Below are 14,445 nucleotides of genomic sequence, written 5' to 3'. Positions count from 1 at the left end.
GTGAGCAACACAGGGCCTGTTCTGGCATTTAGAAAGTATTGAATCTGAACATGTTAAGATTGGTGGCTTCATCCTCTGTTGTTGTCGGCCTTTGATGTGGAGAATGACGTTCTGAAAAAAAGACCATCTGAAACTCATGGAAAGTCTCCATGAGTTTGAGGACTCTAAAAAATCAGGGTCCTTTACAATGTGGTGAAGCCACACATACAGAAGACACATTGCTTCACTGTTCTCCACATATGGAGAATGACTAATAGAGTAGGTTTTCAGGACAAGTCTTTCCTGGATGCTTAAGACTTTTCTTGTTATTCTTGTAATTTTTGTATAATTTATGAGGACATCGTACAGATTCTGTTCCCCTGCTACTCATTTTTATAGATGAGAACAACAGACCAACCAGATGTCTCCATGGCTCCCCCTATTGAAAGACAGCAACTCTTGCTCAGTCATTTCCTGTTTATACCTCTGTTTCTCACAGGTTGCTTATTGGTCTTTCTTGCCATTGTAACTTTATATTTCTCTTTATATTTTACTGTACTCCGAAGGGGGGGGGGGAATCAACTTCTGCACAGCTCTGCTGTGTTTTTCTGCTCTGCTTTCTTTCCTCATCCACTCATCCTAGCAGACCCAGACTGTGGCTGAGATAAGGAACAAAAGACTTACCCCTGCCCAACAGAAAATATTGCCTCTGCCGCCATCATTTCAGACTGGGCTATGAGTATAACTGAGAAGGAACTGAAGCCTTTCTGTTCCTCCAAGGATATCTGCCATGAAGCCCCATCTACTTACTTACTTACTTACTTACTTACTTACTTACTTACTTACTTACTTACTTACTTACTTACTTACTTACTTACTTACTTACTTACTTACTTACTTACCTACCTACCTACCTACCTACCTACCTACCTACCTACCTACCTACCTACCTACCTACCTACCTACCTACCTACCTACCTACCTACCTACCTACCTACCTACCTACCTACCTACTGCCTTTCTCCTTAAAAAGAACCTAAGGCAACTTGCATCATTAAAAAGACAATGTATAGACCTGGGCAAAACTACTGTAACCAAGAAGGGGGTGAGTAGCAGGGGATCCTCAACCAGGGACCATCCATCTTCCCATCATAGGTGGAATTTTTCTCCATCTGGAATTTCTTTACTGGATGAAGCTGTTTATTGCTGAAGTATGAGAGGAACTGCGGGTAGAGGGAGCTAGGATGCAGCAAACATTAGAACCTGCACTCATCTGGAAGAGTGATCCTCTGTGTCTGCCCTATTAAAAGAGATGAAGGGGGAATTTCTGAAGAGGAAAAACAGAAAGCAGGGCTTAGCTCTGCCTTATTCTCCAGACTGTTCAACATAGAAAATGTTAATCAGCTGTTAAGCAAAGCCATTAAAATACTAAATTTAAAATGACCTGAAAACCCCCTCCCCACAGCCTGGATTTACCACAGGGCTTTCAGGTAGCATTTTAAATGGCTAGACATGATTCCTCAGATTTTCCATTCCGCAACAATTTATTGATGCCATAGTGAGTAAATGATTAAACTTGTCATATGCAGACTGATGGCATCACAAAGTACAAAAACTTTGTGACCACCTTGTGAGGCTCCCAAAATGGAGGCTATGGTAGGAGTGCCGCTGCTCCCGAAGAGTACCCACCAGACACAGACATCCCCCCCGCCATCCCCACCGCGACGGGAAGAGAAAGGAGTGGAGACCCCTGATTGGGGAAAAGAATGCGTCGGATCCCTTACCCTAAACAAGGGGGTGGACACTCATGACCTAGAGCACTGGTTCTTAACCTTGGGTTACTCAGGAGTTTTGGACTGCAACTCCCAGAAGCCTTCACCACCAGCTGTCCTGACTGGGGTTTCTGGGAGTTGCAGTTCAAAAGCATCCGAGTAACAAAGGTTAAGAACCACTGACCTAGAGGAGGTCATGAAGGAGTTAAAAATCACCCGGGAACCGGGGCGAGTTCAGGCGGGAAAAAGAGGGGAGGAGATTGAAGCAGGGGTAGGGGATATAAGGGGGAGAGCGAGGGATATTCCGGGCGGTTGGGAGTGGGTGTGGATGGAGGACCCCTGGGCCCATAAGTGGGAACAGGTCAGGGTTCCTCATGAGGAGGCGGAAAAACGCCGGCAGCTCGGATTGAAACCCCGACCATCTTATTGGGGGGAAACGGAAGCGAAGGAGTGGAGGAGAAAGCTTCGCGAAGAAAGAGAGGCTGTTGCCAGAGAACTTGAAAGAAAGAAACAATGGCATATCGCCGAACTGAGGAAGCTGGGGGGTTACCCGGCCCTTGGGGTACAGATGGAGGAGAGGGATCCTCCTGGGATGGCTGGAGTGGGGACGAGGAGACACTACCCTTGATCTCCTTGGAAGAAGCTTTGGACCCTGGACTGGGGTCGGTGCCACCTACAACCGGCCCCTGGAATCCAGAGACGACGAACCCCTTTGTACATAGTTTATGGACACCGTTGAAACCAAGTCATGTTTTACAAGAATCCCTGAACCCCTTTGTGGGGGGAAACCCAGTTGATGTTAATGTTGAAATAAATGCAGAACCTTTTGACCTACCGCCAATGCCTCGTCCGTTTATTGAGGAGAAAACAGCCCACCCCAACGAACCCTCACACACCTCTTTTAGTTTTATTTTTGCAAAAACTCATGGACTCTATCTGATCATATCTAGACCACCTTTTGAACCACTGAGACAAGTGTCTCTGAAATTTCTGTCATAGAAAGTTTTACTTCTTTTAGCATTAGCCTTGCCTAGAAGTGTATCAGAACTGTATAGGCACTTTCTGTCCATCCAGAAATTCAAAAAGTACAGTAGTTTGTAGACTCAAGCCTTCATTTGCATCTGAATTGCTTAATTTGTATTCTTTCTATACAAGTGCCACCTTCCTCCACCTTCTGGGCCAATGGCAGAAGAATAGCACAAGCTGGATGTCAAATGGGCCAATACAATGTGCCTAAAAAGGACAAAACACTTCAAAAGAAATCTGGCTTCCTATCTGTGTCCCCCTAGCCAGCTGCAAGAAAGTCTCGAAATTTACCTTGACCATATTGCTGAAAGTGTGAATTTTCACTTGCTACCAGATTTCTGGCCTAAAGTGACTGGGGATGGTTACCACCTGCTCCACTAGAAGTGTGGCCACTTTTGTCACATTCAGCACTAACTGTAGACTTCCTTCTTAGCAACTCTTCCTAGGACTTAACTAGCTTTGGTAAGTCCTGATTTGTAAGTTGTCTTCCTCTTCTACCCCCCAAAAAGAAACATTGGTGCTTATAGTGAGATGTGTGTTTTCTGTTGTGAAAGGAAGACATCCTCCCCATCCTGGGATGCAGTTCTTACCAATATAGTGCCATCCAACCTATCTTTTGTATGTCCTTTTGCCATTCTCCTTTCTTATTTCTAGTACTTCTGCATCTGTGGCTGAAGAAAAGAACTAATTGCGTAAGGGTTGCCTCCTTTAGGGAGAGCCATGGAGACCTCTGATCTGATCAGCCATTCCTGCTTGAAGAAGTAAATAGGCAACTCAATGTGGGTTGTCCTCTTTGCACTACACAATGTGAACATTTCATGAAATATTTTGTAACATAAGATATTGTCAGCCTGGTTACATGGCAGTCTAGGGCCAGTTTTTAAACTGGTTATCATTATGTAAACAAAGTTATAGCCATCACACACTTTGAGCTAAAAAAAACTATGTACATTTGAAACCTCAAAGAAATATCTCACAGCTTAGATACACTTCAAAAGTACTAACTGTTTTTTTACAACAGAGCCTGAAATCCTTTTGCTTGTCATTGTAAATTGCAACTAGAGTAGGCTCATTGAATCAGTGGGGATTCGGAAGTCAGCTCTTCCATACGTTCTAATGTTCAAATGAAGGCTCTGCCTTAAGCAATAACTTGAACTTTGCTACTGTTTGTGATAATGCTTATCTTGTGTTTTCTGTGTGATAAATATCAACTCATTAAATTTTAGGATTTTGAATCTTTGTGGCTAATACTTGATGGCAACAGTAATGGGGACGTTGATTATGTTGATTTTACTCGTGCTGTTCTTGGAGAAATGAATGAATACAGAAAAGCATTCGTCAGAAAAGTATGTTATTTCAATTATATAGTCATTCTATAATACATACATACATACATACATGTGCATGCATGCATGCATATAATTAATACAGTTGCTTATTAATTTTATAAACCAGCTGTTTTAACTTGCACATTCAAGACCTCCAGGTAACCAAGGTAAAAGATATCTTGAGAAAGAACACAGCCACTTGTCTGTGTTGAAGTTTATTGAAAACTTTCTCAATGGTAAATGGATGCAGCAAATAAAAGATCAAGCCAAACAAGCATGGGCATCTTGGTATCTGGATCTTGTGGCAAATGTGCCAGTCTGAGGCATACAAGTCCTGGGTGCTAGTTAGCTACTTGCTCTAGGACAGAATTCTCCAAACTACAGCTTGCGGGCCACATCCAGCTTGCCTTGCCTTTTTATCCAGCCCAGCAAATGTCACAGGATCAGGTCCGTTCCCTTCTAGCCGTGCACACATGCATGTGTGTGTGTACGCATATCCACATGTGTGTTCCTTTGGCTCTTGAAAATGTGGAACATATATGATGGGGCCCTCACACTGAAAAGTTTGGAGACCCCTGCTCCAGGAGAAAAAAGAAAGAGGCCAACAGTGTATTTGCTAGTCTCATAATGTTCCAGAATCTGTTGGAAGCTGATCAGCGATGTGGAGGGAACAAGTTACTGCTTCAGTAAGGGGAAGGCCTGTTCCTGTGAAAAGCAGCATAATACGTTGGTTGTAACGCCTGAGAATCATCCCCAGTTCAGACTAAACATCATTCTAGTCTAATGGGGAAAGCTGAGAGTAGTAGACCCTTACATCAGAGAATATATCGCAATTTTGTCCTTGTATTTCCTTTTTATATCAGTGTTTGCTGCCTTAATTATCTTGGCATGTCCTATTGGTTTGTATTCAGCTGCTCAACAATAAATAATGTTGGAACTATAGCCAGTGAAGGCAACATATTATTCAGTCATTGATATACTTAATGGGTTTGATTCTGTATTATTTACTTTGGTGCCTTACACTGAACAAGTTTCTAATATTATTTCTAATCAGAGCACTTCTAACAGCTGCTATGCACTATATTTTGGCTAGAGGTGGGCATAGATAAAAAAACAAACCAGGAAATGAATAAAAATGGCTGATTTGTTGATTCAGAGTGTTCTGAACTGGAGGACCTGAACTTTCCTGAACCAATGAAATTTTTCTGATTTAACAATTTTCCTGATTCATTTTTAAAGGAAGCCTGCTTATCAGCTGCTGTCCCCACCAGTGAGCAGTCTATCTATGGGCACAATTCATAATGCTGGTTGTGAGCTATAAAGTTCTGTATGACACATGCAGATTATGAAGAAGAAAGAAAGAAAAAAAAAGGCTGTCTGGGCTTTGTATTAGACTACTGTAATGCGCTCTACATGGGGCTGCCTTTGAGGCTGTTGCGGAAACTTCAGGTGGTGCAGAATGCGGCGGCCAGACTCCTCAGTGGGGTGAAAAAATTCCAACACATCTCACCCACTCTGGCCGCATTGCATTGGCTGCCCATCAGATTCCGCATCGACTTCAAAGTGTTGACGCTTACGTACAAAGCCCTAAACGGTTTAGGGCCTCGATACTTGGCAGAACGCCTTCTACCACCAAGATCTACCCGTGTCACTCGCGCGAGCCAGGAGGTGAGGCTGAGGAGCCTAACGCCGAGGGAGGCCCGGAAGGAAAAGACAAGAAATTGGGCCTTCTCGGCGGTGGCTCCTCGCCTCTGGAACAACCTTCCCCCTGATATTCGCGCGTCCCCCTCGCTCGGTATTTTCAAAAAGCAATTAAAAACATTGATGTTTCGGCAGGCCTTCCCTCCTAGTTAATTCCTGATCCCCTTCTCTTTTCTTTCCTAATGTTTTAACCCAATGGTTGAAAGTTTTCTATTATGTAATTCTGTTGTTTTTATAGTGCTATCCCATGTTGTAAGCCGCCTAGAGTGGTCTATCGACTAGATAGGCAGGATATAAATAAAATAAATAAATAAAATAAATAAATATTTGACATCTGCAACAAAAATACCCTTTTCTTGGTCCAATTACCTTCCAAAGCTTGTTCGTTGAGGACATGGCTGCTCGGAACTCTGCCAAGTGAAGCTAGGATGTCCTCCTTCTTCTTGATCTTCCATTGTCATACAAATACCTTTTTATTTAGGCAGGCCTTCTCCAATTGATGGCCTACTGAAGGGAGGAGTTTTAACTATATGTGCTGATTTTCTTTTTCATTTTTAATGTAAAGTATCATTAATATTTCTGTTGATATGTTTTGAAATTTTTAATATTAACAGTCTCAATATTTTATTGGTTTTAGTTATATTTTAATACTTGTAACTTGCTGTATTTTAGCAATAATGTTTTTTAACACTATATTGAAAGCCAACGTGGGTCCCTGTCTTGGGAGAAAGATTAAGGATTTTACCATTAGTCTGGCAATTTGTCTCCATCAGTGGATGAGCAGCAGCATAGAAACAAGGCATATTGGAGTTAACCATTTTTTAAAAAAATCTCAGAATATGGTAATGAGGGGGTAATTATAATATAGTGACCTATTCTTATTTGCTTCATATCTTCAGTTAATTTGTATAATCTTTCAAAAAGTAGATCAGTTCTCATAGTCAGATGATCATGCACAAGGCAGGGTTGTTGAATTTGCATATTGGAAAGAACCTGTCACATCCTTAACTGCAAGCCTCTCATCCCCAGTCTACTTTCATCTGCAGTCTTGTTTTGCATATTAAGCTGAATATATGCTTCTTGGTATTTAATTACACTGTCCTTGAACATAGTAGTTTTAAGAATTTCTTTTTGTGGAAATATAACTCCTGCTTTGAACAGTACTGTGGGGGTGGAGAGAAGAGAACTTGTCTTTTTTTTGGGTCATCAAAAAATGTTAGTGAGAATATCAGTGAGTCAGTGAGAAAATGCTTTACTGTTTATACAACAGACAAAAAAGAAGTGTTAATGAATTGGCACTATTGAATTCACAACATGAAGCTGCACAGACTTGTGGACATAAAACATATATTTTAATAAGAGATAATTTAGTCTTGAGGCCAGTGAAGTGAGTGCTGTTGGAGATACTCCAGTACTTACTTAATTATTTAATTTCTGTTCTGCCTTTGTCTAGATCTTGATCAGGTCCAGATTTGTAGTCAATATAAATTCACATCTTGGTTTTGTGTTTGAATATGTACATGTTTCTCATTTTAAACAGCATTTATGTTCATTTGTTCTCTCCCACACACTTTTCTGATTGCTGTCTTTATTCAGGCATATATGAAACTGGATTATAACAAGACTGGCAGCGTGCCTATGATTGATATAAAGAAATGTTATTGTGCTAGAAGACATCCTCAAGTCTTAGCAGGTGATTAATGTATAACAATTGTTGATTTGGCTTGTTGTCAGAGCTGTAATATTTGATTCACTAACTGGCCCAGTGTCTAGCACAAAATGAGAGAATGATGATGCAGTTCTTGAGTGCTCTGAACTTAGGGAGGGCAGGACTGATCCACCTTTATTTTATATCATATTTTTGGTGAACATGGAAAATGGAGCTTGGGGGACATCTCAGTTTTTACTTCCAGGCTGGAATGAGAATCTAATGCACTTTCTCCTGCATGGCTACATGTACCACATGACTAGAGGGGACTGAGATCACAAATAATAGTTGGTCACTAATGTTACTTTTGGAATTCCAAACTTGTTTGTTGGGGGGGGGGACTGTATGTAGCTCTTTGTTCCAACTTGAGTTAACACACTTAAATCAGTGAGAACTTGGTGCAGTAACACATAGGTTCTGCTGATTGAGTAGGTTTATTCTCGTTGTGACAAACATTGGATTTCGTCCTAAATATTTTAGGTTTTAGTGCTATACAGTGGTGCCTCGCACAACGAGTGCCTCACACAACGATGAATTCACACAACAATGCCTTTTTCTGTTAAATTTGCCGCCTCACACAGCGATGTTTCCTGTGGGGGATTTTCACACAACGATCTCCCTTTTCGCTCCTGTAAAAGTGTCTTACAATGTTTGGATGCTGTTTTAAATGATTGCAATGGTTAGTCCACCTCCTGAAACCTATGCAAACTGATTTTGGTGTTGTTCTGACACTTCGTTAATTTATGATGATTTTTTGTTTTTTCTCCATAGGAAACCATTGGATGGTCTGTCTAATGGTTTCCAATGGAAAAAATAAAAAATCATCATAAATTAACGAAGTGTCAGAACAACACCAAAATCAGCTTGCATAGGTTTCAGGAGGTGGACTAACCATTGCAATCATTTAAAACAGCGTCCAAACATTGTAAGACACTTTTACAGGAGCGAAAAAGGACTTCGCAAAGGCATTGAAATGTATTGAGTCGGCTTCAATACATTCCAATATAGGAAACATTGTTTCACTCAGCGATGTTTCCTATGGGGATTTTCACTGAACGATGGCAATCCGTTCCAATTGGAACGGATTAACCGGTTTTCAATGCATTCCTATGTGAAATGGTGTTTCACAGAACGATGTTTCACACAACGTTGATTTTTTTGGAACCAATTAACATCGTTGTGTGAGGCACCACTGTAATTTGATCATACAAAATGCTTACTACCGTATTTTCCTGAAAATAAGACAGGGTCTTATAATAATTTTTTCTCCAAAAAATGCATTAGGGCTTATTCTCAGGGGTTGTTTCATTTTTTTCCCATGTACTTTTATTCAAATACAGTCAGGTCATCTTCTTCTGGTTGCTGCACAATGGTGGAGGGCAGGGTTCCACTTAACTGGGGCTTATTTTTGGGGTAGGGCTTATATTATGAGCATCCTGAAAAACTAGGTCTTATTTTCAGGTTAGGTCTTATTTTCGGGGAAACGGTAGAACAAAATGGTCAGAATTACTTTTGACATAGATACATAGATGACATCCTGGTTTTTTTTACTAATTTCAGTTACATACGGGAAATATGGGAATGATAGATAACTTACTCTTTATGCCAGCTACCACTCACAGAAGCTCATACCAAATAAAACATGTTGGTCTTTAAGATGCAAAAAGACTACAGTGGGGTCTTGGCTTGAGAACTTAATCCGTATTGGAAGGCGGTTCTCAAGTCAAAAAGTTCTCAAGTCAAATCTGCATTTCCCATAGGAATGCATTGAAAACCATTTGATCCGTATCTGCTCTTTTCCGTCCATAGAAACTAATGGGAAGCTGCTATTCTGCCTTTGACCACTAGAGGGGGATATTTTGTTTCTTTTTTTCTTAGGTCAAGAAAGGTTCAGGGAAGGCAGGGAAAATTCAGTCCAGGCAGTACCAGGCAGTCTGAAGACTGTCTCCCAATCCACTCTCTAGACGCTGGGAGGAGTGAGGAAGCAGACAGGCACCCTTTTCACTGGCCAACAGTTAACTGAAAGTTCAAATTTTGCACTTTCCCTGCCTCCCACGTGGTTTTTTTTTAGTTCTTAACTCAAATCTAAGTACTTAAGTCAAGTCAATATTTTCCTATGAGAGCAGTTCTTAAGTCAAAATGTTCTTAACTCAAGCCGTTCTTAAGTCAAGACCCCACTGTACTTGTTACATTTAGCTGCAAGAGTCTAACATGACTGTCCTCTGGAATATAAATACTTCTTTTAATTAGTGGCTGAAATCCAATTGCCGTTGGTGTAACATACGTTATGGCCGTGGAAGTTTGCCAGGCAGTACGCCTAGGCAGTCTGCACTGTGCAATTTGATTGTAGAATTCACAGTGTGACTAGTTGTGCAATATGCATATAGAACTCCTTCATGAATTTATCTTCCACTTTGACGTGATAGTTATTACCACTTGTGCAACTTTAGGTTACAGAAACACTGCTCTGCAACAGGATTTTAGCCAGTGTTTATTATTTTGAGAAAAAATCCAGGGTAACTATTCCTGGTTTCATTAATTCATCCAGAGTAAAGTGTGTTTTTGCAATCTCTTCTGCAAATGTTACCTTGATATAAAGTGTGTATGAAGTATCATTTATTATATGCACAGTAAGTTCAAAATTATTGTTTTAGATACAGTTATCAAGTGTTTTTGAAAAAAAGAAACTATCAGTGTGGAATACAAAAGCAGTTGTCTTATTTACCATCATCTTTCAGTGTATCTACAGCTTAGGAATCAATATAGGCTAAACACTTGAGATAAATTCCCTTACCAAAAATCTCCCTTAGGTTGACTGACTTAATTTGCCTCCTAAAATTTTCAGTTGAGAAGAAATTAATTTGTGTTAAATTCTAGATGTACTTTTAAAAATACTCATTGATTTTGCCAATGTTTTCTATCTTTTTTCTTACATTATTTGTATGCTTCATAAAATGCTTAATTCAGAATAATATTTTAACAGGTAATGCAACAGAGGAAGAAATTAAATCATCATTTCTAGAAACACTGGAAGATGCCTGCAGTAATCCTAATGAAGTTTCATTTTGTGAATTTGAAGATTATTATGAAGGATTAAGTGTAGGAATAATGGATGATGATGATTTTGTTAACATCTTAAAGAATCCTTGGGGAATTTAAAATATAATGGCTGGAATCTTGTTGTGCAGTTATGCAAAGGTGCAACTTTTAGTGATGACTTAGGAATTTCTATAGACATTATGCATTGCATGCTGAATCACATGACTTGGCATGCAACAGATAATGCCTATAGAGATTTGTTAAATTTGCATCTACAAGTTACATCATTTGCATGACTGTGTGACAGGATTTCAGGCAATGTTTTGATATGGGTGAGGAAGTGAACACTAGAATGAGACATATTAGCTTCTTGAATGAAATGTTTAAAAAATTGACTTGAAAAGTCTCATTATCTTTCAGTGAACATTTTACAGTGTTGTTTGTTCACATTCTTCTAAATGTATATACTCTCCAGATGAAACTTTTAAACAAAATTTGGAATATCTTTCTGCTTCTCAAAGAGCTAGTAATATGTACCCTTAATTAAAAAAATGATTAGTATCCTATTGCTACTCTTAGCTGCAGAGTAAACTCATTGAATCAACTGATGATAACTCTACAATTAAAGTAAATCCAACAGAGTCAATGGGACTGACCTAGTTGGAACTATCAATAGCGTACTGCCCAGTATATTAATACAAGGGTAGGTGACACTTTATTAGACCACTAAAATATCATAAGTAGAAGTTAGCTTTTTACTCCATTGGAGTCTTCATCAGTCTGAACATTGCAGAGTTTGGGATGGTGCAAAAAGAAGAAGAAAATTTTTCTGACTCCATGCCTGTGGTGTGTGGGCTAGATTGAGCTCAGAATTGGTAGGTTTCAGATTTCACCACTGATGTAAATTAGAATGTCCCTAATGTCTCCAAATGTGTTAGATAAAGAACTGTCAATAACTCAGACCCTCTACCTTTATATTGAAACATATGGCTCTTTTTTTGCTGGGAATAGGGCACATAGAAATGTGGCTAGGGGTTGAGTTATTGGCAGTTCTTTGTCTTAATGAGCTTGTTGGGAGGGGGCATATTCCAGCTATTACATCATGTGATTGCCAGAAAAGGAGTGAACCAGCCCATCCGCACAGCAGACCAAACAGTAGGCTTTTTGCTTGCTAAATCAGTGAATTGTGGAATTGAGTGCTAAGTCAAAAAATGGATCCTCCTTCTCGTTGTTGTTATTGTTGTTGTTGTTTCCACTTTTATGATGCCCAGTTAGTGTGAAGCGCTACTCTGGGTGGTTGACAGCAATGAAAAAGTACACTTATAAAACAAGAAACATCATCATCATCATCATCATCAGCAGCAGCAGCAAAATCAATAAAACATCATAAATAGAAGAATAAGGGCAGCAGGAATGGTCAAACAGTAGGATAGATTTGATAGATTCATTACAGGTTGGTAGTAAACACTTTTAACCTCTTGAAGGTAGAAAGGGAGGGGGGCAGAAAAAACCTCAAAACAAATACTGTACAGGGGAGTGCTGTATCAAGGTTATAATTCATATAGATCAGAGAATTGTAATTTCCTACCTGTCCCTGAGGTCCAATCTGTATGAGAAGCCAATTTTATAGTTTTTTAAGGTGATAAACATTTTCCCTCCACAGATGAATTTCTTTAGAGCTTCATTCCTGTACAAGCCTATGTTTGCATCCTAATGACTAATCACAAAACAAAAACAAGCCATGTTTTTGCCATGTTCTGCATTCAAAAAATATTGTACCAGTATAAGCAATCATCATTTACCTACAAAGGGAGCTCCCCTTCTAACTATACTTTACTGTATCATAACGTTTGACCTTGAGAATCCACACTTCAGAATTCTATCGGTGCATCTGTTGGTGATTGCTTTCAACCCTTTACTATATTTTTGCATTGCTACCAGCCAATTAATGGACAGGTCTTAGATCTTTTCAGGGCATTTTAAAAGCTAACCTTGCTATCTAATCTTAGGAAAATGTACCTAAACTGACTAGCATCTCACAGTAGCAGTAAGAGTATAATTAAACATGGACACTGAAATTCATACATATTTAACACTAATTCACATAACTCATTTTGTTTCTTAGCACTAAGGCAATATCTACCCATATACTCTCTTAAGATTTTCTAAGATACATTTCATTTTATCACAAAAATGTATTTCATTTTAGGCAGCATAACTATTCTAAAGCAATAAATTTTGATTTAAAAACACACAGATTCCTGATTGCATCTAAAATTCATTTAATACCTTAATATTTTTCTAAAGTATGTGATTTGCATGTATATTGTTACTGTGATTCACCATTATTTGGTTATTTTTAATCAAAGTTAATATAAAGGATGACTGAATTCATCTTGAAAAAGTGGTTTAATGTTCATTCAAAAACCCTGGAAAGGATTGCCATTAGCCAGAATTGACTTGATGGCACACAGTTATTATTGCACAAGTCCACACTTCATGCTGCTAACATGTACTGTATATTATTGTCCCTTTATAGACCTGATATAATGATCAGAATAGGGGATGTCTCACCTTAAAATGACAATGTGGACTTGCAACCCACTCCAATCATGAGCTGCTATTGTTTAAAATCATATAGCTCTTATTAATTCTGAATAGTTTGTCTGTTTTAGGAGAGCAATCTTGGTAATTAGAGTAATGTCCTAGTTAAGTATGTACCGTAACTTACTAGAGACTTTATTACCAAGCTTCATCTTTATTATGTAGTGGGAGAGTTTATTAGGGATGTGGTGGTGCTGCGGATTAAACTGCAGAAGCCTCTGTGTTGCAAGGTCAGAAGACCAGCAGTCATAAGATCGAGTGAGCTCCCATTGCTTGTCCCTGCTCCTGCCAACCTAGCAGTTCGAAAGCATGTAAATGCGAGTAGATAAATAGGTACCACCTTGGTGGGAAGGTAATGGTGTTCCGTGTCTAGTCGCACTGGCCACGTGACCACAGAACTGTCTATGGACAAACACTGGCTCTACGGCTTGGAGATGGGGATGAGCACCACACCCTAGAGTCAGACACGATTGGACTAAATGTCAAGGGGAACCTTTACCTTATGAGAGTTTATTTTGGATTTTTTAACAAATCGTCCACAAAGGGTTAAACTGAATGACTACATCTCTACTGACAAGATACTCAGCACTGGCACTCCACAAGGCTGTGTCCTTAGTCCACTACTGTTCTCCATTTATTCATCGGATTGCACCAATAACCATCCCAGTAATAGGATTATCAAATTTGCAGACGATACTACACTAGTAGGACTTATCTCTGGGGATGATGAGTCTGCGTATCGGGACGAGGTATTACAGCTATCCCGCTGGTGCAAAAAAACCAATCTTTTATTTAACATCCAAAAAACCAAGGAATTCATAGTGGACTATAGGAAAAAAAGAGCAGACATTCAGCCACTGTATATAGATGGAGTTTGTGTGGAACAGGTGGTTGAATGTAAGTTTCTTGGGACTATCATAACAAATGACCTGACTTGGAGTGCAAACACCGCTGCATTAATCAGGAAGGCACAACAACGGTTGTATTTTCTAAGGATTCTTAGAAAGCAACAATTGACTGAGAGTTTGTTAATCACCTTCTATAGGAGTTCGATTGAGAGCATATTATCCTACTGTCTCTGTGTATGGTTCACGAGCTGCACAGTGGCAGAGAAAAAGGCAATTCAAAGGGTGATTAAGACGGCCCAAAATATCATTGGCTGTTCACTCCCCTCTTTGGAAGAATTGTATAAGAACAGATGTAAGAGGAAGATATCTAACATACTGAAAGACTCCTCTCATCCGGGATATCAGCTCTTTAAACTATTACCATCAGGAAGGAGATTCAG

General features: G+C 39.5%; 1 protein-coding gene and 1 long non-coding RNA gene across 11 annotated transcripts in view; one reads left to right on the top strand and one right to left on the bottom strand.

The window, feature by feature from the left end:
- Positions 1 to 12,806, top strand: part of CAPS2 (calcyphosine 2) — a 47,511-nt gene extending 34,705 nt beyond the window's left edge. For all 10 annotated transcript variants that reach the window (XM_078376924.1, XM_020804475.3, XM_073000364.2 and 7 more), the window contains 3 exons: positions 4,004 to 4,123; positions 7,403 to 7,499; positions 10,498 to 12,806. In XM_078376924.1, the coding sequence (XP_078233050.1) occupies positions 4,004 to 4,123; positions 7,403 to 7,499; positions 10,498 to 10,673 (393 nt within the window). In that variant the 3' untranslated portion in view covers positions 10,674 to 12,806. The remainder of the gene's footprint in view (positions 1 to 4,003; positions 4,124 to 7,402; positions 7,500 to 10,497) is intronic.
- LOC144583345 (uncharacterized) lies at positions 953 to 3,348 on the bottom strand. The gene is made up of 2 exons (XR_013537088.1): positions 2,648 to 3,348; positions 953 to 1,606 (listed from the first exon to the last, which is right to left on the bottom strand). It is a non-coding gene; the product is annotated as an uncharacterized LOC144583345 (long non-coding RNA).
- Positions 12,807 to 14,445: the final 1,639 nt, after the last annotated feature.

Source organism: Pogona vitticeps, chromosome 5 (assembly GCF_051106095.1).
Source record: "Pogona vitticeps strain Pit_001003342236 chromosome 5, PviZW2.1, whole genome shotgun sequence".
Classification (NCBI taxonomy): Eukaryota; Metazoa; Chordata; class Lepidosauria; order Squamata; family Agamidae; genus Pogona; species Pogona vitticeps.
Note: the sequence above shows the minus strand (reverse complement) of the source record. Positions and strands in the feature narration are given on the sequence as shown.